We start from the raw sequence: 27655 nt of genomic DNA, 5'->3' as shown, positions 1-27655 counted from the left end.
TCCAGACAATCCAATGAGGAAGGAAACATGTTTTAATAGAATAAGACAAGCTTTTTTGTCTGCTCTGGTGACACATGCGCCTATTTCGGTCAAACCTGTTTGAGTCAATTTCAACCATGGAACATTTAAAATTAAGTCACTAGTCTTCACTTCTTACCTGCGAGGAACGTATTCACAGAAATAACAGTGAAAATGTATTTACATAGAGCAGTAGCAGAGTACATTACTCACAGGGTGGTCAAATTCTTTCAAATGATGTCAGAGGTACTGTCCAAAGTTCTCTTGTACATCTTTTACATTTAGTACATGAAATCATACGAAAATTGATTTGCATAATTCACTAATACAGTTAATAGAGAACTTTACATGGAAATTTCATGTCAGACTGTTTACTGTCTGTTACATGTATAGGGACTACATAATATTTCTTCGAAACATCATAACAATAATTCACCAAACACCCTAATACTTTTTATTAACGCTTTATGAGAAAATAATCAGGCAAACATTAAATTACTTTGTGTGTTGTTATTAGCGATTATAATCTGTATAGCGTAAATGTTTTTACTCCATTAAAACATACAGAAATGTTAAACCAGTGTAAAGTAAAACACAGTAGAACAAATACTTGAACAACTGCATTTTTGCTACAGAACAACTTAACAACAACACATATATTCAGAACACACAATTTAACACTGTCAATATTTTTTTCTTTTGTTGATTGTGCTTCATAAAAACACTATATTACACTTAAGAAATACATTCAGTATTAACTAAACCGTCTAAGGCACACTTGTTGCGTAGCATTGTTTTACCAAAAGCCACAAAACCGACAAAGTATATTAGTATAATTAAATAAGTGTGAAGAAAAGGAAGCCTCTTTTGGCTCCAAAGGTCATGTAGACATATTATTTGAAATGATCTGAAAATCCCAGACTATTCGAGGTACCACGTTTCTATTTACGTTTGGAAATTGCACTTGAACCTTGAACACTGCAAAATTACAATGAGTGTCAACTCATTGAGGAAATTATTTCACCTAAAAGACTAAGCAACACTTTTAATTGTAATCGTACCGTGGCCCTATTGCATGCTTTATCTTTTGGGTTCATTAAAACATACTGCCAAATACTGGGCAATACTGTCTCCTATAAGAGTGCTGTTCAAATGTACTTTTCATTTACATTCATGTTCTTAGAAACATTTGCATGTATATCATTGCTGGGATACATTTATATTCTGATGGCAAGATACTTGATGTGGTTATGTGATGATGGTGTAATTCTCCTTTTATATTACTGAGCCGTACCGTCAATGTGTTATGAGTAAACTCATCGTGGGACTTAGTTTTACACTATCCCAGCCCATAAGCAGTATGGCAATTATAAATACAGGAATGTATGTAAATACAGTCAACCGCATGTACCTGGAAGGTAACAAAAACGATTATTATTTGTAATATCTACATCCTGAATAAACAATAACATATGGAATGGTTATTGGTTTGGTTATAAGACTATTTACATAGAGTAAGGCATTAGTAAACGGTCCCTTTTTGGTAGAAATGAAACACCATGGATACCATGGACTTGGCTTTTTGCCTTTTTCAGAAGAATCAGAGGAACGCCACATAATTTTCTGGTATGAGTCCAGTTTTGCCTTCATAGGTCGCTTGAAGCCAACCGGGTTCCACTGATGGATATACTGCAATATCAAAACACAAATTATCACCCAAATTACCATTTGTTAAAAGTGTATTTTTAGTCAACTTTACTGTTCGACCTTCATCATTACGTACATCCATATTAATTTCAACTTGCAAGACAAAAATCTGTTACAGTTTTAAATGGAAAGTATGGTAACCTTTGGAGAACAGCGCCCCCTGTGGAAAGCTGAGCTCGTGACTGTGCTCCGCTTTACAGGAAAACAAGGCCTTTGCCTCTCTGTAAAAACACCAGAGGGGGTAAGAGACCAAACAACACAGTTGCATAAATGATACCATCAACCACACATTCATCACTTTAAAAGAAACATGTGGCTGCTCTCTGAATTGAAAACATCTTGTTCAGTAACGTTAGAGCAAAAGGATGTAAGCAATAATTAAAACAAATGAAAACATTATATCTGTAAGAATAAACTTCAGACTCGGTCTGGCTCACTACCTTCCCAAAGTTGTGGGCTGAGAAATCAGAGGACTCTCAAAGATGGCTGCTCTACAGGCCACGCTGAAATAATAAGCAGGCTGTTAAGATATTGAATGAGTTTAATATAAGTATTAAACCGAGAAGCTTCTGAAATGAAATACTTGGCTATGCCAGTGAGTTATTGTAGAATTAGGCCGTCATTGTTAGTATATCAATGTTGATATGATAATAAGATTATTAGTAGTTATGACGAAGTGCGGCACTAGAATAACCAGTCAAACCGACTTTGAGATCAGCTCTATACCTTCTACACTGTTTATTTCTGACTTTTAAAAAGATTTTGCTTACACAGATCCAGGTCTCTGGTAGCCATTGCTGGCAGAGGAGTCGGCTCTGCATCTGACGTTTTCTTTAAGTGGAAGATCTGGCAGATGGAGAGACTTGAGACTGTCCCTGTGACCACGTGATACAAGACTCTGAATGGAACCGTGACAGCTCCTGAAACCTAAGCATCACCACAAGACCATATCATAAACATGAACATGAAACATGAGAAGAATCCACTAAGGAAAAATATGATATAGACATTCTTACCCTCAGAGATGTGGAGCGAAGTGAGAGAAGAAGCGGTGGACAGGCTGCGTCTTTCTTCTGCATGACCCTCCAGTGGCCCCCCTAGGGGCCTTCGAAGGAGCTCTGATATTGGAGATCCTCGATCCCCCGGGCTCGTACTCAGCGCCTCTTCCCATTCTCCGTCAGTCTTGTTGGCGTCCTCTTTAGAGCTGGAATCAGGGCTGGTGGTATAAGCGGAGCTTTTTAGCCCGTTGGAGGAAGGGGTGGTCCAGCACAGACTCCCTGAGTGTTTGTGTTTGGTGCGCGAGGGGGAGCCCGTCTTGGAGCAACTGTTCTGCTCTGAAGAATGCGATGAGAGAGACTCCATACTGCCCATCGGAGTGCTGCTGGGACTGCTGCTGAACGTATCACCTGATGGGGACAGACACAAGAAGATGCTTTAAGTTGGAATTGTAGCCAAGTAAATTGTGTAGAAATGTTAATATGAATATACGAAAAAAAATGTAAGAGTTGGATGAGTGTGACTTTGAGGCACTGCACAATTTTACTCTTGGTCTACTAGTGACATCAAAGAATAAGATGAAAGATATAAAGATATAATAGATATAATAAAAGTAAACTATATATAAAGCCAACTCAGGTGAACATAAAAGAGCTCAAGTCTAAAAAGGTCACTCACTATCAGCATCAGCCAGACAAAGGGCGGGGGGATACAGGCCTCTTGACTTGCGGGACCCTGTGGACAGGCAGATGGCTTTGCTGCGCCGGGCGCTGGTGCGAGACTGAGAATGAGAGTGAGACTGAGGCTGTGGCAGGGGGATGTTGGGGTCTGGAGCTTGGTGAAATATCTGAGACAAAAAGTTAATAAGAGTATTTCAATTCAACTTCTAAGATGGCCAAAATGTAAACACAGGAGAGTAGAGCAAATATCTCTCAACTAGCTGAAGAAAGATAAAGAGAGAGAAACGCTCACCTTGTCATAATTTTCTATAAGAATCTCTACTACAATATTCTGAAACTTGATGTTCATCATGGCTGCCACCGTCTCTTCCTGAGACCTCATGAGTGTTGGGCCAAATATCACACCTAGGTTAGATACGGTCATCAGATTCTGCTGGCTGTGTGTGGAGACCCTACAAAACACAGAAAAAAACACTTTTCAGACTCATTCCCAAACCACCATCATGCTGGATTTAAAGTATATTTGCAAACAAACGTTCTAGACGTGCATCTTTTTTCTATTAATGTTTACAAATCAGAGGGACTTACACATGTAGATGTTTGATCAGAATATCCAGCATTTCTTTATTCTTGTCTGGCAGTTTGTGGACGAGAGCGTGGACGGCACAGACCCTGTAGTTCTGATCATCAGACTCTAGAAAACAAACAAAACACAATATAAAAAGAGAGAACAACATCTGCCATCCAAACATGCGTAATAAGAAGAGAAAACCCTGTTACTTACTGACAGCCAGGATGAAGTCTTTGTGGTATCTATAAGTCATGAGAGGTTCTGCCAAGCACCTGCAGGGAACAAAATCCATGTCACGTTTCTTCCGTGATATGCCTTGATGTACCGTTTAAAGTCAAACTTATTTTAGGGTCATTTATAAACCTGAGGTAATTCTTTAGACCACTGGTGATGGTCTTGTTATCCCAGGTGTCTGGGTCAAGGTCCATATCTGTCGGAGCTTTGGCAGCTACGAGAGAGAAACAAACTGGCGTTAAATTAAATTTGGCTTGAAAATAAATCTGATAATTCTCACTATAACAGCACTGGAATGCTCTGTTAAAGTCGTCTGTGTGTTCTATGTACTGTATATACGTTTTAAACGTTTAAAATGATTTTATTGGGAAAATAAAAAGATTACTATACCAAACACTGAAGTCATAAGTCGTTGAACTTTGGAATTAACTCCACCTATTCTGTACAGTCCCATTGTGTTAATGCCTAGTCGTGGGAGAAAACAAGTCACTTTTTTAGCAATTTAATGCAAACAAAACAAAACAGTGATACACAATAAAAGTATTCTGTCAGGTGGTATAAAAGTAATGATTTACTGGTTTTAAGTTACATACATTTACAATCATGTTAAAGCGAAATAAAAACTATAACATTTCTTTAAATCTTAAACCACTTACAATAACATAACACACACAAGTGACAATTCTGTTGGACATTTTTCAGAAGAAAATAAGGGTATTATGTTTTTTTTAAGATAAGAATAAGTCTCACCTCTTGCTTCAACCAGCTCTATACACTTTCTTACAAAATTAAAGCCTGCTTCATTCAGGAATGCTGTGGACACAGAAGGTTCATGTTTCTCAAATGCGAGGCCAATGCAGGTGAACTATTTTAGTCTTGTGAATTAGTTGGCATGGTGTTACAAGTTCAGTTTCATGGTTTACATTGGTTCGTATGCAAGGTTCACAAACAGCCTGAAATACTGTGCCAAACTGAACAATTCATCACACTCTATATGACAAAAGAATAAATGATGGGAGAGATGAACTTACTTTCCTCTTTCTTGCTCAGAAGTGCAGGAAGAGTGTAAATCTAGAGGAAATTAGGATGTTTATAAATAATATACATTCATACAGTGTAATTTATTGCAATTGTATTATAAATAAAATCCACAGTTCTCCATGAAAATAAACACAAATAGTCGCAATATCACCATACATGGTCTAACCATGTTGTTTACATACAACGCACAAACTGTGGATGAATGATGAAGCAATGATGTATTAAAAACAAAGAGTCGTTTATAAAGTGTAAATTCTCAGCTGTCATCTGTTTTCTGCTCATGTGGACATTATTGAGTTTCTTCAGACAACAGAGCTTCTTTAACAACAACTACGTGACTAAACAAATAAAATACAGTTATCCAATAGGTTAAAAAACCCACTTTAAAGTTCCTTATTGGGCATAATATCAAAGCTAAAGGGTGCTATGTCTGCACCGACAAGTTTGAGTTTCCAAAACATATGTATTTGCTTTGAAATGGGTGCAGGTAATGTTTTATGCAAAAATTACCTGATATTAGCTGGTAATTTACACATGTAAAGGACACCTGTTTGTTTCGGTAAATGTGGTATCTTATCAGCCTGCGGAACATCATTGAACTACGAACTGAGATATACTGAAAATATCAAAATATTTTCCTCAGCAGAGTACTGCTGAGGAGTGTCGAGCAGATCACTGGTCTTACTGGTTCTTTTCCATCCATGGCCTCCATCCACAGTCTTCTGTTGGATTCAGAAAGAGCCTGCAGGGTTATGATGCCATGCCTGTGAAGCAGATAAGACATCTTTTTACCTTTAATGTGGTTGTAGATTGAAATTACCTGGAGCCAGGTGATACCCTGGATAAAAGGCCATCTGAAGACTTACAACAACTTGCTTTAGATATACTTCTTAACCATAAATTATATCATCATATACAGGAGAAACCTTTAGAGCATAAAGTTCTGCTTGTTTTGCAGACAGGACTGAGTCACATCAGCATTTGCATTGATGATACATGGGTTATTACTTGTAATATTCAGGATTTCGTTTAAATTGCTCCAAGAGCCATTCGTATGCAAAGGAATATAAAAAACTCTTGTTACATGTACCTTCACATAAAACCCATAAGCTGCAGTGTAGCAAAAGAGAAAATGTTATCTTTGTAAGCAGAATGACCAGTATTAAAAAGCAGCATTTCAGACAAAAAAGTAGATTGCTTATAAAGTGATGCTATTGTTAGAGCACTCCAACAGTTGAGGATGAAGGGCCACATACCGATGAGTTTTATAGAAACATTGAAGATAACTGAACAGAGGCCCTTCACAGGGGTCACTTCTTCAGTTAGAACAGAAAAAGGGAAGGAAAGATCGAAAATGACACCGAAAGAACCACACACACAACATAACATCAAACGTTTGTAATGTTTTGAACACTATTGTTAAATTCTGTTGATTTAAATATGTTAGGTATTTATAAAATGTGATTTTGTTCTCATTGAACTGGCAAAAATGTTGACAGGTCAAGTAAAAATACGGCCCAAATAGCGCTTTTTGATCCCACTGCCAAAGCAAAGATAAAACAAGCTGTACTATTGTATTACTGTGTGTCTAATGCCCAAATTAAACACACACCTTTCCACCACCTCGATATCAAAGCAGAAGCGCTTGTCAATAGAATCTGTCCTCCGTCTGATGCAGGACTTTAGCTTAAACATCTCAGGGGGGCTCATGACTAGTCCATTCTATTAATGTAAGACAGAACATATCTTAAGACACTATATGAAACAAGCGATAAAAACATTTCAATTACAAAATATTTCTGGTTATTTTGTACCTGTTTGCCTCCAGACTTGAATTCTGAGTTGCTCATTGTAAACATTTTGGTTCCTTTCTCATATGTGCAGTAATGTCGACTCCATGTACACCCCAGGGGTCCTTCGAAAGAAAGCAGGTGATCATTTCTGCATCATTGCATTTTGGTTTTTAATAGGCGATATCTCTTTCTGATTGGTCAAAAGTAGCATTCAGCATGTAAATATTTCTGCATAATGATTGTTAAACTATATATTGAATGCTGTCCCCATTCCTTTTCTACATTGTTCAAATATCTTGGTTTTGAAATAACATGACACATGAGCTTATGAGCCCACAAGGTAACTCACTCTTCTCCTGCACGTAGAGAAAGCCCTCCATGGTCCACTGTCCAGGAGCTTTAAAGTCCTGCTCTGCAGACCTTATCCTCCTCATCAGATTCTCCACTTCTTGTCTTGTGCTTTCAAAGTTATTCCTTGTCTTTAATAGAACATCAAAAGAACAGTTCATTGGCTCAAGAACGACACATGATGGACCCTGAGGTGCAGTAATAAAAGTAATGTTGAATGGTGCGCTTAAGTTTCTTACATTTTGGAGGTTGAACTGTAATTGTTGCTTGTACGGCTCAAACTCGTGCGCCAGCTCATAGCCCTCATGGTAGAAGGTGAACAACCCCTGGAGGAATGCCAGAAGCTGGGAGAGAAAAGGTCACCACAGTTTCAAGCTTTTGCGGTGTAAAAAACATGTACATGTGATGTTGAACTACTTCCTCAGCTACAATATTTGTGTGGTTTGTTCACCTGAAAATTGCATTGAGATTCAATCAATCAAATTAAAATGTTTTTTGGCAGATATATCTCCATTTGTATCGAAAGAGTTTTACCGCAAATATCATAAATATTATCAACTTCTTAATAAATTGTCATAAACTGAACGGTTTTAAAAGCAATATCACATTATGTCATGCTGATATTACGTAAAACAGCACTCCTGGTTGCATGATACTGCCAAAACAACTTTTGTTGTATACTGCTTTTATACTATTGTGGTACCATGCGTAGATTTAAAGAGTGCAAAAGTTATCATAATGGTTTTTCTTATTGCTCCAGCGAAACAGCACTGTCGATCTTACCCGACATACCAACATGTTACAAAACAGTGTAGTAATAACTCTCTATTTTCTCTAAGTAAAGAGAGGTTTCATATTTTCCATCTTCCTAAGCTGCTGGATTCATAGTACTGTCCTGAGAAGTCGAAACAGGTTTGTCTTACCGGCTCAACAAATTCAAACTTTTTCCTCTCTTGCACTTCTTGGATTTTGAAGACATATTCCAGAGAGGCGTCATAGAAGACCTGTCTTTCCTTATTTATCTGAGCGTCTGCCTGTAAAAGTCATTCATAACCAAGGTGTTCATTAAAGGTGGAACCAATAGCTGAGGCGTTGGAATCAGATCAAAGATGCTTTGTTTACAGTGTGGAATAATTTAGCGTTCGAGTTACCTCCTGCAAAAGAGGCTCTTTCTTTCTGGAAGACAGACTTAAGTGCTTCTCCAAAACTGTGTAGTACTTTTCCGTCTCCTTGTCGAATTTCTTCTTTCCTTCCTTCAAAAAAACAAAAACAAAGGTGATATGAGTTGGAATTTCCTGTTATGTAATTACGGTGATAAAAGTTTACTGTCGTGATAAGATGTTACATTAAACAACATATTGTAAACAAGCACAATGTTAGATCCTAAAAAACATAATGGGAGTTTTACTTTGTTTATTCTCTGAATGAATACAAAAAGTTAACCAGTAGATTGCAGACTGACATTCTAACTTCTTCCTGTAACTCACACATTAAAGTCAACTTAAAATCAAAATGCAAGTTTTTTGGCTTTTATTATGAATATGTTAGTAAACTAGTTTAGTGTGCTCCATAAAATCCCACTTTCAAGATCTAAGCATAATTATCCAACTAAACGCTATTGGCTATTTAAAAAGGGGGAGGGGCCACTCAATATATAAAAACTGTGTCAATGCTTCGAAAATATCCTTTATTGAAACAGCATTTTAAATAGTTTTGATTAAAACGCTAAATTTAGTAGAATCATGACAATTTTAATGAGCAAAGTGACTCATTTCTTAACATATTTAAAATATGTAATCTTTTATCAATTTAATCTATTATAACTACTTGTACAAGTAACAAATACAAGGAACCAAATGACTCCTCTCCAACCCAACAGTTAAGTTAAGCGGGAGTAAGACACACCTTCAGAACCCGTGTGCATGTACAAAATAAACCAGGCACTATCTGCACCCTCATGATATCAGCTGATGATTCTGAGCACCCATGTAACCACATATAAATAAACAAGCACTCGGGTATTTCCAATTATACGGGACATCATATGTTTCTAAATGAGGCTGAGTAAAGATGTTTATTCTAGACATATCCCCCCCCCCCCACTTCCTGTGCCTGCGATGACACCACCTATTTACGTTGGACGAAGAGCACATGCACGGTAGACCTCCAACAGTGAGAATCTCTTTCATGAGACTGCAAGAGGATCCAGTTCGAATTGAAGGGGTTTGTTTTTCCTGTTTGACATCAGCAGAACCTTTCCCATGACCCACTAATGGACACTCCGTCTGAACCACAGACTGTCGTCCTTTTTGACACGCTTAGTCCAGTGTCTAGGCACATCTGCTTGCTAGCAATGACATCACACTCTCTAGGAATGTGCAGCTTCTGGCTTAAGAGATTTGCAAAAGACATAGTGGGATTTCATAGGTACAAGACAATTATTATTGGGCCATCACAGAAACATTTTCACATAGTAAAATAATGTTCTTCCTAAAATGTTTTACCAGTAAATTACCTTGTGTGTCATGTTTGAGAACATGAGATTTGATACAACTTGAGAGTGAGTAAAAGTTAGTCATAAGGCGGTACATGGAGGCACTCAAGAGGCAGAGCAAGCCATTAGTTTTGTTTAGAAAGTATATCATTTTTTCGTTTTCTTGGAAAACAACCAATCGTTTGACTAGACAACACCATTAGTCATCGGTTGGTGTCATGTAGAGCCTTTTGAAAGTGAAATTTGGACCTTAACCAACAGCCTTAGTGCATTAGATGGAAAAGAACCTTTGAAACCTTTCCTGAAAAGCCTCAATTTGTTTTCGACAGAGGAAATTAACACACGGATGGCTTGTATGACATTTGAGTGAATTGTCATGAAATCTTAATTTTGCAGTGAACAACTCCTTTAACAAACAGTCCTTTATTGTAAAGTTTGAACAGATTTTCTTTTTCTCAAGCATACATTTACCTAAAAGGTTTTTACTATTTGACGAAAGGGTAAGAAAAACCTTCTGTTCCATGAAAACAACATTTGATGTCATTTTGCCAAGTACATTTATCATGCTCTAAGGATGTTTAGAAATTGTTACTGGAAAAAACAGACAAAATACTGATTACGACATTGTTTTGCAGTGTTTGGATGTTGCAAGTGAAAGAGTCCTTGAGAGTTTCTATGTTTTTTCCTTTGAATATGTGCTCACTTTCACAAGAGGACTGTCATTCCCTCTGGCCTCCATCACCTCCAAATGTCGAAGTTGAATGAGTTCTACTGCAGCTTTAGTTGCGGCGCTTTCATCCAAAAAGCCCAAATAAGGTAGCTAGCGTGTTTGGCTCTGAATCTTTGAGCTGTGAGCTCAACAGGATATGCTTCGGTTCTTCTAATACGACTGGAGGGGTCACATTCACAGATCATCAGTAAGAGCCTAATCTCCCAGAAAGAGTAACCTTCAACTGAAGTCTGGTAATAAACCTGCCCTCCAGCATTTAAGGCAGAACTTGCACGTTGGTCAATGTGGCATTACTGTATCTGGCTATAATTTAACTGTTCTTCAACAGGTGTTTGCAATTTAACTGCTTCCTGCTGAGCATTACTGCGGACCTATTTTGACTGTATAGAATAACGTTGCAGTATAGGTAATACGCACGCAGAACATTAACTCACAATGGGGTATAGGAACTTACTTTGGCTGCTCCGATCTGATCCTTGCGAAACTTCTCCAAAGGTGTGATCAAGACATCATCAGCATTCTGTATCTATAAATAAAGTAATAAAACAACCTTAAAAGGTCATACATGATAAACCAAACACAATGAATCATCTATTAAAAATGCTCTAAAATAAAACATTATAAAATAAACAATAGTTTAATCAGGTTTGTCTTATCAGTTTAGTTTTATAGATATTTTGAAGAATGTTGGTAACCAAACAACACTGGCCCCAATTGACTTTCACTGTACTGACACAAAACCACTGACCAATTTCTCATAAAAGAGGTGTTAAATGACATTAGGGTGAAAAAAAGATGACAGAATTTTAATTTTGGGCAAACTACAACTTTAAAATTAAAGTGATAGTTTACCCAGAAATGATAATTCTGTCATCATTAACATACCCTCTTGTTACGAACCCGTATGAACACAAAAGAAGATATTTTGAAGAAAGTTGGTAACCGAACAGCTCTGGCCAGAATTTTTAACCAATGCAAGTCAATCGGTTCAACAACATTCTCCCAAATGACTTTTTTGTGCTCTACGGAAGAAAGAAATACATACAGTACATACCATACAGGATAACTGGTTGAGTAAATGATGACAGAATTTTCCTTTTAAAGGTGAACAATTCCTTTAGAACGGCTCAAAATAGACTTTCATTATACTGTGTCTTTATTCTCTACCATAAAAGATTTATATGGATATAAATGGATGGGAATTTTACAGTTTGTAGTGATAAAATCCACATAGCTCATTGTAGTGTAGGTGATGATTGAAGTTACAGTCCTTTTCTAGCAATTGCTTACAGCAGGCAAACCGAGCATGGACAGTTTCCAAGGGAATTACTTTTATTTACTGTAAAAGAACGGTGCTATAATTAGTACCATTTTCATGTAGGCACTAAGATAGGAAAAACATACAATTACATACTAGCTCCTTTTATACACTTTCCCAGGAACAGCACACAGGGCTTCATGTCTCTCTGGAGAATTGGTCCAAATAAGTTCCTCATGCTTGCCTATGCTCAGCCAGCGGCAGCTATGACCTTCCATCTCCACAGACTCCTTCCACCCACATCCAAAATAATGGATTTTGCGCTTACAAATAATATAAATGTACAGAGAGTCCGAGCAGGTCCAGATGTAAGATTAAAGATATCAATAACAACTGGCACAGTGGAGTCTGTCCCTAGGGCTAGCACAACTCTCTCAGTTGTCTATAGTTCTAGGGGATGGTTCCCAAAAACAAATCTGTCATCATTTACTGACCCTCATTTTATTTAAAACAATTATATGACGGTTTCTTCTGTGTAAAAAAAGTGAGAAAATATCAATCTCTTCAATGGGGAGTCAATGGGTGCCAGTGTTGGTTTCAAACATTCTTCGAAATGTCTTTGTGTTCTAAAATATATTTTTATACATTTATAGATATGACTTGAAATGCAGAATAAAAAAATTATAAACAGAGTTGTCAGTTTTTGCAAATTAACTCTTCATATACATCCACTATTAGAATAATCCAATTGACTCAAATGGCTTCAAATAGTTTCTAAACCAACACAATAAGTTTGAAAGAGAAAATAATGAATATTTTGAGCTTTTTTAGCAATGGATACGTTGTGTATTTATTCTAACAAACCAGTCAGCGCACTAACACTGTGTCTACACAGGACGCGACAAGACACACAGCTTGTTTTAATGGGATTGTTGCGTCGCATCCAGCGTGAACAAAATGTAAAGTTATAATGGGTTCGAATGTGTTCTTTGGCTTTTGTTGGATCGCGCTGCGTGGTGCAAGTTCAAATATGACAGCATGTTGATAGCTTCAAATCTCATTGGTTCTAGGGTGTCTTGTGACGAAACACATTCACAAAAAAACACTTATAGCATGAAGGTAAGTCAATTATTATACATGGTTGAACGATTCCTTTGAGGTCTGAATAATTTAGCATTCCTTTTATCGTTAATGAATACATGTAAAGACTTATCAAACATACAGATTTATTCAAAGCGCCATTAAAGCGAAACATTATTTTTTGTGTTAGAATCTTGAAATTAAACGCAATTCTCCAGCAACTGAACTGAGCTACGAGAACACCCTTACATTGTCATTTAGAAGCTGTTCTTATATAAATATTGATATATTCATTGTGAAGAATGAGCATATCGTGTTATTGACTACTGCACGAGTAAACTTTCTGAATGTTTTTGTTCTATAACATACATGACAGGCTTCTGGTAACTACACAGAGAGGCTGCACATTTCTACACAACTGAACTGGAGCCAACAACAAACATTCAGCTCATTAAAGCAAAGGACCTTTCAGCACATACAGCAGAGTGTCGAGAGCTCAGAAGAAACCGTTCCTCTCACAACATGAAAACTTCCCATGGCCCTTTTTAGCCAGAGAGGAAATTCACTTCTTACATCAGGCACATTCATCATGTGGGAAATGCCTCCCACTTAAGGAAGAGCATCCTGGCAGCTTGCCTAAGATTAAAGCGAATATGAGACGGCTCACTAATCTAGCAGAACACAATGGCAAATGTTCAATCAAACACTAAACTTGTGTTTACTTAATGATTCACACTCTCTAAACCTGACTGTCTGACCACAACGCTCCAGTAATGCCGAGCACTTCCCAGCTGCACCCCCCGAGGGAGGGCAATGAGGACGAGGAGTTTTTTCACCTCTTGGCTCACGTTATTGTATGTCTATGAATGAAAAGGCCCAAGGGACTTTCTCAGCTCAGCTGAGGTGTTTGTCATCCTGAGAGGCCAGGCGCAGGAGCGGGCGAGACTGAAGCGTTACGCGGCTACGATCTGCAGGAAGAAACTGTAGGAGGCTTCTGGGTAATTCTTCCCTTGAGGCCGTTCACACAGCTCCACTGACCCTCTCTTCACTGAACAATAGACAGCACTGAAGCTTCAGTCAGGACGCGGCTGGACTCCGGCAGCGCTGCTGGAGCGGGTCTCTTTCACACAAAAGCAACATATTTAATTTCCTCTTGTGTAAATTGAGGTTTCTCTGTGGCAGAGTTGTGACGCATTTCATATGTAACAGAATAGGAAGAAACATATAGATATAAAAACAAATCAAAATTTAGACATAGTTCAGTGAGAGATTATGAGTCGAATGAGATATTTCCATGCAAATGTCAACCTTAAGATGGTCAAGGTTAACCATACTAATAGGTCATACATCAATATTTGATGGTTTAAATATACATGTGAAGTGCTTTAAAGCTTAAATTTGAATAGTCAAGTGAACCGGCACATCCATAACGGCCTATATTGTTCATAAATGGGCACATAAAAATATAAATAGTTACTAATTTATGTTCTATGAAGAGCCATCTCTTCTCCATTTGATGGGTGTTATTGCTTCTGGTTTGCACTTTTTCATTCACAGAAATCCTACAAAGTATAATGTGTCTGTAGCCGTCACATCTATTACACATGCATTTTTCTAGGTTAAATACTGACTTCTTTCTGATGTGTCGACTCTATCATCAGGGGTTTAGTCAAATATAAACCAATGATTCAATATATTGATAATAAATACATTCACAATTCAAGTTTTGACTGAAAATGTCACATCCATAATGCTAGAATTGCCCAGTTCAAAGTGTGATATAACTTCGATAATATAATCAGTCAGGATAAAATGTTTCATAACAAGACACCATATATAAAGTGTGACAGAAGCTAACAGAATTTACCGAGTCACTTTCTAAAACCTACTAAAGTTAATGTATAACTTATAATTTCCACCTTTTGCTTAATATTTTGCTTGATATATTAACACGCATGAGAAATTGTGTATGAAATTATGCAACAATTCTGTGGTTAGTATCGCTTCCTCAGGTCTCTTGCTGAGAAATAATGAAGGCATGAGCCAACATGACAACAATGTGTCATGTGTGAATGACCTCAGGTTTGACCTCAGCCTTTTTATTAGACAACCAGAAGCAACCCCAACAGAAACAATAAAACATTTAGTCTTTGTTACAATTGATCCTGTTGTGTTACAGTCATACCAATTACAGCGTATAACTTTGAGTGTATTTGTGCATTAGACCAAGTTTACATCTGGCCAAATGTTGCTTTTTTTTTTTACAAAATATGAATTGATGATACGTGATGACACAACTTGCTCTCCTGAAAACCACAACAAAAACATTCAGGCAGTCATCTGACAGCGTGCACAAGATCAAACACAACAGACCGCAGCCATTAAAAGACTAGATGATTTTTTCAATCTTTATTGTTGTGACTGTAATTTCTCCACAAATCACATGATAGCTTTGTGACGGTGAAATTACACCAAAGGGGTGATTGTGGATTTGATGGAAAAGTGCCTCGTGAATCCCAAACAAAGCTCTGTGTTTATTCACATGTGGGAAGGGTCACCACTGAAGCACAAGGCAGCATTGTTTGCTGGGTGAGCTCTTTCACTGCTGTACTATGACTAATGATTTACCAGCTGCAGCAGTGAGCAACAGAAATATTCCCTGGCAACAAACTATAATGCCCTTAAAATTGTCTGGAGCTGGGTCTGATGGCACGGAGGATGATTGGTTGTGCTTCTTGATGAATTATGTAAGTAGCACGACATCCGTAAGAGTCGTCATGGAGTAAAAGTATTACAAAATCTATATTCCATTGCAGATATTTGCAGTTTCCTGTAGCGTCTTACTGTACACGGTCTGTTTCTAATCATGCTCACACTGAACTGCAGTAACTCACGCTGAAGTCATGCTGACTCTAAGTAGAGCGTGGTTATAAGATAACTACACTAGCTTAAAAGTGTGCTGCGTGTGTTGACGCATGTGTCAACAATACCACATAAAAGTGGCAATAACGAAACAAACTAATAAAAGTAAGCAAACCACTTATTTGCTACTTTTGTGGCACTTTAAAGATAAACCACATCACACGTGGGCTCACTGGCACTGCTGCGATATTAAAAAGAAGGCAATTTGAGAAACTTACAAGTCGACGTCTTTCCTCCTCCACCGTGTTCAGCAGCTGGGAGAATTCCTTGAAGGATTGGGCTGTGATAAGAGAGAAAGAATTCCAGTCATGCATCCATCAACTGCATCTGTAATTACTTTATCTGCACATCTGATTTTGCCCTCTGAACCCCCGGAATAGTGGAAATACAAAAGAACCTGAACGCAGCATTAGGCATGTAGAAAAAATACCGCGGCCACCCGCAGGTGATCGATGCACAAAGGGGTATTCAAGAAACAGCAGACCACATGTTTAAGATGTAGAAATGTGAAACACGTTTCCTGTATGAGCCCCTCATGGGAGAAAGAATGACGATTGACCAGTGGGGGAAAAATGAAGATGAATAATTTCGTACTGTAAGCTGAATGCCATATTTTACATGATTCATGCCATTGCTGAGATTGTACGATTATTAATGCCAGTTTCTTGTTTTAATGTTTGCTCAAATATAATCCAGATGTGGGTTAAACCCTGCCCATGACAATATATATAGTATATCGATAAATAACTTTAGATACTTTCTGTGGGAAACTAAGACACACCCATGTTTATATTATGTAATAATAATAAAAGTACATGTTATTATGTCATTTTGTGATTATGAGCCAGCGCTTCGCTGCTGTTGTTTTAACAAAGAATGCTCTGCCCACATCACTTCCGTCCTGGGAATATGCAGCATTTTTCTATTCTGCGATAAGAAAGGGTCCCACTTTTACAGCCCCCCGTCATTCTCGTGGGATCTAAACTCCCCCAGACATCCAATTAGAAACTCTAAAGAAAGAACTGTAGTTGAAAGTAGTTCTTATCAAAGAGCACAGGCCTCCAGATAAACAGACCCTCAGCCATTTAAAAGTCATGTTAAAGCAAAACAAATCTCAGCTGCTTTGATGCATGGCAGGAGACTCAGAGATCGACAATGCCACACATGCATGAAACAATAGTCATCCTGTTGAGATATGCATATAGGTCTGTTAGAATAATCTACACTAAAGGCTGCATACAAACCATATTTCATCAACATCAAAAAGGAGCGACTATCAAGTAACAAGTATAACAGTCTAAAAAGCAAACATTATTATGACCGAAATTAAAAGTCAGGGACAGACAAAAACGCTCGGATTATATTTTTTACCCACTATTGTTTGGGTTCATGACTTTTTAAATGCCAAGCTGCAATTGTCTGATAAAGAGTCGCTGTTCTGTTTGACACAACTGTGGTAACTAACAACAACATTACAGAACTCTTAGTGGGTGTATTAGAATAAAAGCTGCATATATAGATATATGCATTGGGCAAATTATTATAAAAAGTGACTTATATGTCAGTATATGCATTCCCTTAACCAACACAGGAAAGTCCTTTTTGTGAACATAATACATTGCCATCTTGATCAGTTGGTACACTTTAAGGGCTGTTGAGGACTGGTGAACACTTACCAATGTTAATCTCATCATCTGTCTCTGCATCTCCAATACACTCAAACTGGAAATCTTGAAGAGACTGGGAAAACTTCTGAACAGCTGCAGAAAGATCTGTTGAAATGGCAGCATAGTTTTGATGTTAAAAAAGAACAGCACTGTAACTTTTTAAACATATTCATCACTTATATGATGGAGCTTCATTTTAATCACATCTAGTGTTTTATTTATTACATCTAGCCATATTTGCCTTGGGTTATTAGGTATGTTACATGCGTGGTAATTTGCTTTGAACAATAAAAAGGAAGTTACTTCACAAGTTACTGTAGTCAAATTGAAAAGCGAGATTTAGGTCTCCACAACAAGACATTCACTCCCTTTTGTTTATAACAAAACCCTGAATAAGATGTCTGCTGTGCAGTAACTATTATGTGAAAAGGAAGTTGTGAAAGAGATCTTTGTTCAAAATAACTACAAATAGTGATAGCCGACTGACTGAACCCAACCTTTCCTCCTTAAAGTTCAGGTCCGGTGTACTGTATTGATACATGAACATAAAGAAATGCAAATAGCGCTAAGTTACTTAGAAACAGCAGAAGCCAAGTTAGTAAAGGGACAGATAACAGTATGTCTTGCAAGCTTCCAGATATAAAATAAACATTTTATGATGCCATAAGCAAACCCTGTACACGCACGCATCTTAAACCATGTTTACAGTTGTTTGCAGTGGTAAAAAGTAGAAAACAATGTGTGTACACACATACACAGCAGAGAAAGACTTGAAACTTGTTTTTAGCTCATAGAGATACTGGGGATATATATCTTCATGAGATCAAATATCTAGCACACTACTGATGGTATTTGACAGGCCAAAAGGTCAGCTACTACTTTAACATTGAACACTGAAGCAAGTAACTCAATTGATCTCAAGACTCCGGTGCATACATTAACCTGACCCCGAACTAAAAATACCTATTCAATTCAATTAAAATTACTTATTAAGTACATAAATAGCATGCACTACAATGATAATACAGTTTATGTTACATGTTTACCATTAAAGGCACAAATATCCATCACACAAAATGTTTAAGGCTATTCCAGTAAAACCCAACACGTTACCATGACCCACACAGACCATTCAAATAGTTTCACAGAGTTTCCATTAAAAACCACATTTCTCATTATACATTTTAATGCATCACAAAGAAACAAATATGATCTTACTACATTACATGAAATTGTCTTTCGGTTAAAGATATAACTTAACCTTCCTGAAAATGCATCAAACTAAAGCTTTTCCTAACAGAAAGTGATTTCTCATTACTTCATATCCAACAAACGGGGGCGTTTACAACTCGTACTCAACACTAATAAAGAGAAAAACACCACACGTGACTCACTTTTAAGCGCATTGATCAGCATGTTGCCATCTTTGATCAGTTCCTTTATGAATTTATTCGTGCGGTCCAGCTCAATCTCGTGGCATTTAAGTCGCTCTCTGAAGTCCGGGCTGTCCAGAAAAGAGTCGCTGAACTCCAGCGCAGGAAGCCCCATTGTAAAAGCGCAAATGAATGAGACGGAGCCTAACGATCACCGGCGACCTTAATCCTCACAAACAGTAGAGATGACTAAATTGCGTGAACTTCCACCGTTACGAGTCCCGACGCTCCGTATCCCAAAGCCCCACTTCCGGCATGTTGTTCCCCTTCTCAACCGCGGAGCAGTGAATGTGTTACGTTAACTGGTGTAGCGGTGACTCCTGCTGGTCTGATCCCCGCACAGCACACCTCCGGGAAGAGATGATCCAAGCGTAGGTGGCTGTACTTGGGATGCGTGGTATCTCGGCTACTGAGCAACGTTATACCAACTCACACTGAATAACAAACTATACAAATGAATGCACTGTTATGTATCATAAGTTATCTACCATTAAATCACTAAAAATAAATAGTTTGATGTGGTTTCAGGGCTTGTTGCATGGTAACATCCCACCCATAAATTGTCAGTGAACCCAATGAGATCAAAATGGTAGCCAAGCCTTCAATTCAATTACAGTATTTCGATTAAATCACACTTTGTCCAACGCTGAAATGCAACTACATCAGATGTACAGCCGAAGTAAAAAATAACACATTTAATTTATATATGTGAGATTTAAAAAGTGAAAGTGGTTCCAGGGTTTACGTCTATCGAAGTGGTCTATAAAACTATAGTGGCAACCTCAATACATTTCTCTCAGCTCAGAGTTTATTATTTAAAATAAATTAAGTTTATTCAATTTGTTTAAATTGTTTTATTAAAAACTCTAAAAACTCTTTAGCCAAAAACTTAACGTAGATCATTATGTTTGGGTTGCCATTCCCAAAGTTTCAAACACCGATTTATTTGTCAAAGGGAACGTCTAGTGGACAGTTTACACCAAAAACATGTTTTTTTAACTCGACGCTGGACAAATCTACACCTGCCCTCTCTGTTTTCTCTTTGTGTAGCAAAGGGCAGCCATTATGTTGAGATAAAATTAACACATTCCATTTCCCTTTAGTTTTACATGTTTCTTTACATGTTATATTAGGTGTCCACGGCATCAAGATGTAATTTAACCGGCTGCTGTCAGCTGTGGCAACTATATATAACACGACCCACAATCCTCTTCTTCAGAAAGGTCTCTGAGAACACTGGGCAACACTTGAGGCATGCTTCACCCTTAAGGTAAGTCAAGCTGTTTTGTTATTAGCACCGTTTAGCCACCTGCTTACTTCAAGAATAAAGGTTCTTTAGTATTTTAACGAAACTTTTTAACAAAAATTACATATTTATATGTACTACTACACAATTGCATATATTAATTTGTATTTAAATACTGTAGGAGAAATCCATTTGTTTTCATGCATAAGATAGACCTACAATTCTCCTTGGTCAGAACTGCTGTGGCTCATGTGCACTGCTTCATATCATAATGGTATGTTCCTTTTATTTTCTCATTATGCATACATTTGCTTTGCTCATATATTTTGTTTCTTAATGCATTTCTCACATCTTAATATACAGTTGAAAAGCTTTGGAAATTTCTAATCCGTTGAAGTTGTTCTGTTGTGGTGTTCTTTATGTTGTTCTATAGAGCCGATATAGGAGATCCGTTCCAAAGCTGCACAGGCATTGTGAGATCTGTTTCAGCCGTCGCTGCAAAGCCCCCATCGAGACCTCCGTGTCGTGCATGGTCATCAACTGTCGCTTGCTCTGTGGTGCCACCTTCCACATGTGTAAAGATGACGAACACTCCCTGCTGTGTCCCAACGAGAAGGTGCCTTGCCTCAATGCTAACTACGGCTGTCCTTTCACCATGTGTCGCTCAAGGTTGGCCAAACACTTGGAGGTCTGTCCTGCAAGCATCGTCTGCTGCTCGATGGAGTGGAACCGTTGGCCTGTCGAGAACCCTGATGCTCCTTTGTATATTAACCTCTTGAAAGAGATCCGTGATCAGGAGTCACTTGACCTCTCCATGGCACTGAGAGACCAGAAACATCTGTGTGCCAGGTTGAAAATGAGAAACTGTTTTCCTGAGTTGATGGAGGAACAAGAAGAGGAAACAAATCTGACGGAGGAGGAGGAGGAGGAAGAAGAGAGAGACAACATTGTTGACAAAGAAAAGTACAATGTGCCTGGAAAAAGGTTCAGGATGGAAAGGGGAGGTGGCAAGCAGGCTGAGACATATGCATCCAAGACAAAAACATCACCAAAAGGTTCCTCTGAAACAAAGCTGCAAGAAACATTAAAAGAACCTGAAAAGGGAGAAAACACATTTCATGACCTCTCCAAAACAGGACTGTCACCTTGGCAAGATGGCGTCCTAGAAAGACTCGGGGAGGAGTTAAAACCCAGTGAGTTCAACTTGTATTTAGTGCACCACGGTCGCATGTTGATCTCCTTCGGTCAGATGGATGCTTGCACGCCCAAAGAGAGAGATTTTGTTTATGGGAACCTGGAGCCGATACCAGTCCAGACTCTATGCTCCTTCAAAGTCCCTACCAGTTACAGACAAAGACGCATTCAACTTAACGACTCCTCCAGCATGGTGATGACTGAGCACAAGTGTGTGGGAACATCTGATGTGAAAGCGTTTGAGAAAGATAGCCATGAGATGGATGAGATGTTTGCCACCTTACTTTGTTCTGCCGAGGCTGAGATACGAGGCCACAAAATAAGCGAAACCGTGCACACAGATGTACTTTACGTTGACATCGCAACGCAGACGTACAACTTCGCCACAACTCCCTTCAAGTACAGCGCATCCCTTGCTGAAGTAACAGCAGACAGGGATTTGAAACTCTCAGTTCAGCTTGATACCGAAACCGTTACGCTCAGACACAACAAATCGACATCAGCGTTCACATTTGTATGTGGTCATTTCTTTCGAAGGGATGAGTTCGCCTCGCATTTCAAGAATGTGCATTCGGATATCCAGTCTTGTCTGAGCGGCTGGTTTGAGCAGAGATGCCCATTGGCTTACCTTGGTTGCACATTTAGTCAGAGAAGACTCCAGCCGGCCACCCAAAGAGCCACAGTGCAGTACAACCAAGATCTGAGCATCTTCACCCTCACACCTGATGTTTCTACATTGACTGATGGTTCACAGAACGCAGTTGCATTTAAGACACGTGTGAAATATGAAGATTCTCTCAGCAATCTTCCTTTTGAGGTGCTCTGCCACATTGCTGGTTACCTGGATAGTTTTACACTGTCTCAGCTTGCTTTGGTATCACAATTGTTTAGGGATGTTTGTGCCACACATCTTCAGGATAGAGGAATGGTGACCTTGAAATGGCACAAAAAGTCATACTTTAAAGGAGGAACCTGCTGGAAACCAACTATAGTAAGGGCACTTTTCAGTAGACAATTTAGGGGTGCATCATTTTTATAGGTTTTTAATGAAAATTATGAAATGACGGGTACTTCTTATCTCTTAGAATTAGAAAAGTAAAAAATTTATATATTTGTATGTAAAAAGTCATAATTATCTTGATACAGTCTAATTTCTTTTACAGTTAGTGCTACTAGTTTACATGCTATGAACAATTTGACACACATGACGGTTTCTAGCACTACCAACAGAACAGTATGATTGCAAGTCACAAACACTTTGCTTTTACAAACTTACAAAGTTTGCCAATGTAGGCTACATCATATTGAGAAAAACGGCAGTAATGTATTCAATGTTTCATCATTATTTTTTTCCACAATTTAATTTCTCTACTTGTGTTTGTATTATATATACAAGCATATAAATAAAAAATTGTGAAATTAAGATTTTTTTTATTTCATCGTTTTTAAGTTGTTTTTAGTTGTTTAAGTATTATTACACAATTTTGTTTTTAAATTGTCTTAGTCAAAATAAATTTCACGTCAAAATTAAAAGATAAATTAAAGTTTACTTACGGCTAAGGTAAACTAAAGGTAGGCAAATGTTTGCCAAATCACAGCAAAGAAATTGTGACAGAAATTTCAGAATGTAAAAATAATAATTTTTGTTTTTCCCCCTCTTTCTCAGGTCTGGGAGTTCAGTACCCTTTTCAGTAAAGTGGGTAGCTGGTGCATTGGTGACACACCATCAATGTCTGAGCATCTAAAACATTGTCCATTCTACCAAACTGAACTGAAAACCAAGCCATTTGCCCTGACCAGTATGTGTGACACCAAAGAAGATGAGAGACACAGTTTGGTCACTTAATTTATTGGACGCAAATGATTTTGAGACTTTAACTTTGATGTCTTCTATTATTTCTGATTATTCTTATTAGTTTTGATTTGAATGGCTGCAATTGTTTTATAGCTGCTTTACTGAATGCTGCCTTTACATTTTGCTATGTAACTTTATATATTTAAATGAATAGCTCTCTCTCTCATTTTCATGTAATGTTGTTACTTTAGTTTAGAAGCTTAAACCACTGAGTAAAACAAAACAGTTTATGTGCACTTTATAGTTATGCAACATTTGCATGATCGGCAAACCATCATTTAAATACAGATCTAGCAAAGAAAAATGAACATCTCAAATGATGTGCGTGTCTAATCCCTATCCTGTGCAATGCCGTGTTTGATGTTATCATTCACCTCTATATTAATAGGAAAATAAAACAAGGTTTTTAAAACACTGACCTCAATACAGCCCCAAAACTTCTGAGTAGCTGAAGTTACAGTACACGTAACATGAGTCTAGTATTTCGAAGCCGAGTCACACTCTTGGTTTATGAATGTCTGTCTATTTTTAACAAATGGGTGAGACCGAAAAAGGTTAGTTACCTAAAGTCCACCATGCTGAACAGAACCCGGAGCTCACTGTGAACAACACACTATGGTAGGACGACTTTCATTTGCCTTTTCAGTGTTTGCCATGAAATATATTTAAATCTTCCCAACCTTAATAGAAATATATGTTTTGTTTTTGTATTTCTGAGTATAGCCTAGAAGCAGAGCTTTCAGTTAGCTTGTCTATTTTTCTGTCATTTTGTTTTAAACACATGATGGAATAAGCAGACAAAGCTGAGCATTTACAGTAATACAAATGTTTATATCCTGTAACCTTTCCATGAATACATATTAATTGGAAAACGTTGACGCTGTTTGATCTGAACAGAATATACAAAACAATTGATATGTGCATTTAGGAAGTAAGAAACATTTAAAGAGTTTGTTTCCAGAATGAGATAACTAAGTTAAAATTTTTGTGTTTCCATTGTGTTAGTTAGCTCTATCTTTTTAATTATCATGGGTTGAATCAACAAACCAACTGCAGTTTGATATATATTAATTGGAATACGCAATAAAAAACATGATTTTTGAAAAATCTAATTTTGGAAATAAACTCTTCATGTATTTTAGATGTTGAACAATGCAATGTCCATGTTGACTTTCCAATTTCCAATCTGAACATATTTATGAATTGACAGGCATTAAAAACTATTTACGATTATGGTAAGACACTTTAGAACCCTTCTATCCTATCCAAAACACAAAATCTCTGACCATCTTTATCTTCACAGGGCAAGCAAAGAACTCAAGCATCCAAGCTTCATCGGCACTGCGAGAGCTGCCACAGCCGACGCTGCAAGACCCCCGTCGAGATTTCAGTCTCATGCATGGTCATCAGCTGCCGTCTCCTGTGCGGTGCCGTGTTCCACCTGTGCAAAGAAGAAGAACACATGCTTATGTGCCCAAACGAGAGGGTCCCTTGTCTCAACGTTGAAAACGGCTGCCCGTTCACCATGTGCCGCTCAAAGCTGGCTAAGCACCTGCAAGTGTGCCCTGCCAGCGTCATCTCCTGCTCTATGGAATGGAACCGATGGCCCATCGAAGAAACCGAGACACCTGAGTTCTATCAGAACGTTTTAAAGGAGAGCCATACACAGGAACCTCTCGATTTGTCCATGGCTCTGAGAGATCAGCAACATCTGTTTGAGTCTCTCAAAATGAAGATGCTCTTTCCTGAACTTATTGAACGGGTGGCTGAAGATGTTATGGAGTTGGAGGGGGCCGTGGGAGGGGAACCGCTCCTGAATGGGTGTGCCGACGGTGCTTCAAGTGTCGAGTGTCAAGAAGAAGGTCTGACTCAAGAGGAAAGAGAAGCATTGGCGAAGAATCCTGACGTGGTGGATCTCGAAAGCTATAACATTTGGGAGAGAATGTTCAGTATGGAATTGAGTGGTTGCAAACATACTATAAAAGCTTTAGGGCAGAATCCGACATCCACGGGTGGGAAGGGAAGAAAACCACAGGCCAATCCAAGCGGGTTAGAAATCTTAAAGGAAGAGCCGCAGGTGCAAAACGAGATAAAAAATTTGCCAACACAATACAATGGATACGAAATGGATGAAGATAAATTGCTCATTGCCACGTCTCTTTTTGCATGCGACCCAAGACCCAAAGAGAAATTTGTGTATGGACATTTAGAGCCCATGAGAATTAAAATTGTCCGCAGTTTCAAAGTCCCAATCAGTTTTAAAGCGAAACAAAGCCACATTCGTAACCCCTCGCATCACAAGAAGGTAAACGTTAGTGTTGACACGTCTGACCTGTGCGTCGAAATCGACGACATGCCAAAATGGGATGAGGTTCAAGCAACTTTGCTGTGCTCTCTGGAGAAGGAATTACGAGGACACCTCATAGCTGAATCAGGCTCCACGGATGCTCTACTTATGGACGTTGGAACACAGACATATGATTTTTACTCCGCCCCATTCAAACCAGAGACCTCACTGGAAGACCTCACTGCTGACCGACCCCAGAAACTTCATGTCCAGATTCAGACTGAAAGCGTCACTAGAAGACACAACAAATCTAGCTCAGCATTCACGTACCTGTGCAATCACATCTTCAGGCGAGATGAGTTCCCGTCGCACTTCAAGAATGTCCACTCAGACATCCAGAGTTGTGTCAGCGGCTGGTTCGAACAGAGATGCCCTCTCGCCTATCTTGGCTGCACTTTTATTCAAAGAAGGTTTCAACCCAGCTCTCATAGAGCGACAGTCTTCTACAATAAAGAGCTGAGCACGTTCTGCCTCAGACCGGAGGTTTCAGACCGTTTATATGAAGGTGTGAAGACCGTGACTTTGGAAAGAAAGCGTGCAAGGAATACAGATGCTCTGAGCAGGTTACCTTTTGAAGTCCTGGTCCACATTGCTGGATTTCTAGACAGCTTTACTCTGTCCCAGTTGGCTCTGGTCTCTCAATTGATGAGGGAGGTGTGTGGCACCTTGCTTCATGAAAGAGGCATGGTCTCATTGAAGTGGGAGAAGAAGGTCTACTCTCATGGGGGTTGGTGCTGGAGGTCCAGGAAAAAGGTGAGTTGATAGAGCACTCAGAAATACAAATTCAGTCAACATTTATTCACCCTCATGTCATTTAAAATCTGTATCTTGTGGAACACAAAAGAAGATATTTTGAGAAATCTCTGTGGTTTTGTTACAATGCAAGTCAATGGCGGCCAGTGGTGTTAGGTTATCAACATTCTTCAAAATATATATTTTTTGTGTTCTGCAGAAAAAAAGAAAATCTAATAGGTTGAAGGACATGAAATTGAGTAAATTATGAAAGAATTTTAATTTTGAGTCTTTTTTTAGTGCATATCTTAAAAATTAAAAATTTGATACTTCACAGGTTTGGCAGTTTAGCAATCTCTTCTCCACTGTGAATGGCTGGTGTTTTGATCAAATCCCTCCAATCTCAGAACATCTAAAAGTTTGCGCACACTATCAAAAGGAGAGTAAAACAGAACCGGTTGCATTAACTGGTGTCTTTGACTGTCAAGAGAAAGATGAAAAAAAGAACAATACTCTGATCTCCATGTTCATCAAACACAAATGACCTTGTACTATTACAGACTTTAGATATTTACATTAGACTTTACATGTTACATTTGTTGTAATGCAAATCCTCTTATAATGTGTTGCTTCTTTATATTATTCTCAGGGTGCAAAAGTAAGCTGGTATGTGTCAGCTGTGTAATTCTGTTAAGCCCATAAAAGTGATTTAAACATCTGAATGAATAAGATACTAAATCTCTGATACTAAAAACTGAATTGTAAGAAAAAATTAGCTGCCTTACATTTTTAAGTACAATCAGCTAATAATTTCAGCTTTTTTACATTACTGCAACGCATCAAAATTAGTTAAGCAATTTCAGCTTTTTTTCACCACTGGCTAAAACTTAAAATAGTATGTTGAAATGACCTGTAAAGCCAAGTTTATTGTACTTGAAAAATGAAGGCAGCAAAGAATTTATTAGGTTGTTTTTGTACTTTTTTATTGTGGGTTGTTGAGGTTATATAACTCTCTTTAAAGGATGTAGATTTACATTTACAGACCTGCTTAACACCAATAACGTTTCAATTTAATTGTAAAACAATAAGTTATGACAAATATTTAGCAGAAGAAGACAGATAATTTAATTTAAGCCATGTGAGCTCTTTTAAAGCAGAGGTTTGTTAATGGCATATTCCTTTAATGTGGCTTGTCTGTTATGTTTTATTGCATAAAAAACTATATAAAAAAATGAAATGCTTGGATGCACTTTTTGTAGGAAATTCTTCTGAGAATAGGGAACATGCCTGTATGTGGAAGAAAAAAGTG

The 27655-nt window shown here is 38.1% G+C and overlaps 2 protein-coding genes across 2 annotated transcripts; one reads left to right on the top strand and one right to left on the bottom strand.

Annotated features, from left to right (window-relative positions):
• Positions 1-12: 12 nt before the first annotated feature.
• arhgap42a (Rho GTPase activating protein 42a) lies at positions 13-19368 on the bottom strand. Its single transcript, XM_079485925.1, has 24 exons — positions 18934-19368; positions 17549-17644; positions 16091-16152; positions 11067-11138; positions 8540-8641; positions 8312-8422; positions 7628-7732; positions 7390-7519; positions 7062-7162; positions 6860-6969; positions 5933-6011; positions 5238-5277; positions 4957-5019; positions 4597-4671; positions 4336-4420; positions 4186-4244; positions 3990-4095; positions 3694-3853; positions 3400-3568; positions 2742-3131; positions 2496-2652; positions 2166-2228; positions 1867-1946; positions 13-1707 (listed from the first exon to the last, which is right to left on the bottom strand). Exons 1-24 carry the CDS (start codon positions 19085-19087, stop codon positions 1619-1621), a joined length of 2658 nt encoding a protein of 885 aa, XP_079342051.1. The 5' UTR covers positions 19088-19368; the 3' UTR covers positions 13-1618.
• On the top strand, positions 19158-27559 carry LOC306911590 (uncharacterized protein; the record flags this gene model as incomplete). The annotated part of the gene is made up of 5 exons (XM_079487056.1): positions 19158-19256; positions 20652-22403; positions 23079-23249; positions 24571-26367; positions 26684-27559. The coding sequence occupies 5 exons, from the start codon at positions 19158-19160 to the stop codon at positions 26888-26890; spliced, it is 4026 nt and encodes a 1341-aa protein (XP_079343182.1). The 3' UTR covers positions 26891-27559.
• Between the last annotated feature and the right edge of the window lie 96 nt (positions 27560-27655).

The sequence above is a fragment of the Barbatula barbatula genome (assembly GCF_947034865.1).
Source record: "Barbatula barbatula genome assembly, chromosome: 22".
NCBI classification, from domain to species: Eukaryota; Metazoa; Chordata; class Actinopteri; order Cypriniformes; family Nemacheilidae; genus Barbatula; species Barbatula barbatula.
This window is presented reverse-complemented; position numbering and strand designations above follow the sequence as displayed.

What these genes read in the sequence shown, in the direction of transcription:
- arhgap42a (XM_079485925.1), bottom strand. Translation starts at nt 19,087, where the DNA reads ATGGGGCTTCCTGCGCTGGAGTTCAGCGACTCTTTTCTGGACAGCCCG. An exon ending in AAGAGCCTCTTTTGCAGGAG is followed by an intron (nt 8,423 to 8,539) that starts GTAACTCGAACG and finishes TGACTTTTACAG; the next exon opens with GCAGACGCTCAGATAAATAA. An exon ending in TCTGAGCAAGAAAGAGGAAA is followed by an intron (nt 5,020 to 5,237) that starts GTAAGTTCATCT and finishes CTGTGTCCACAG; the next exon opens with CATTCCTGAATGAAGCAGGC.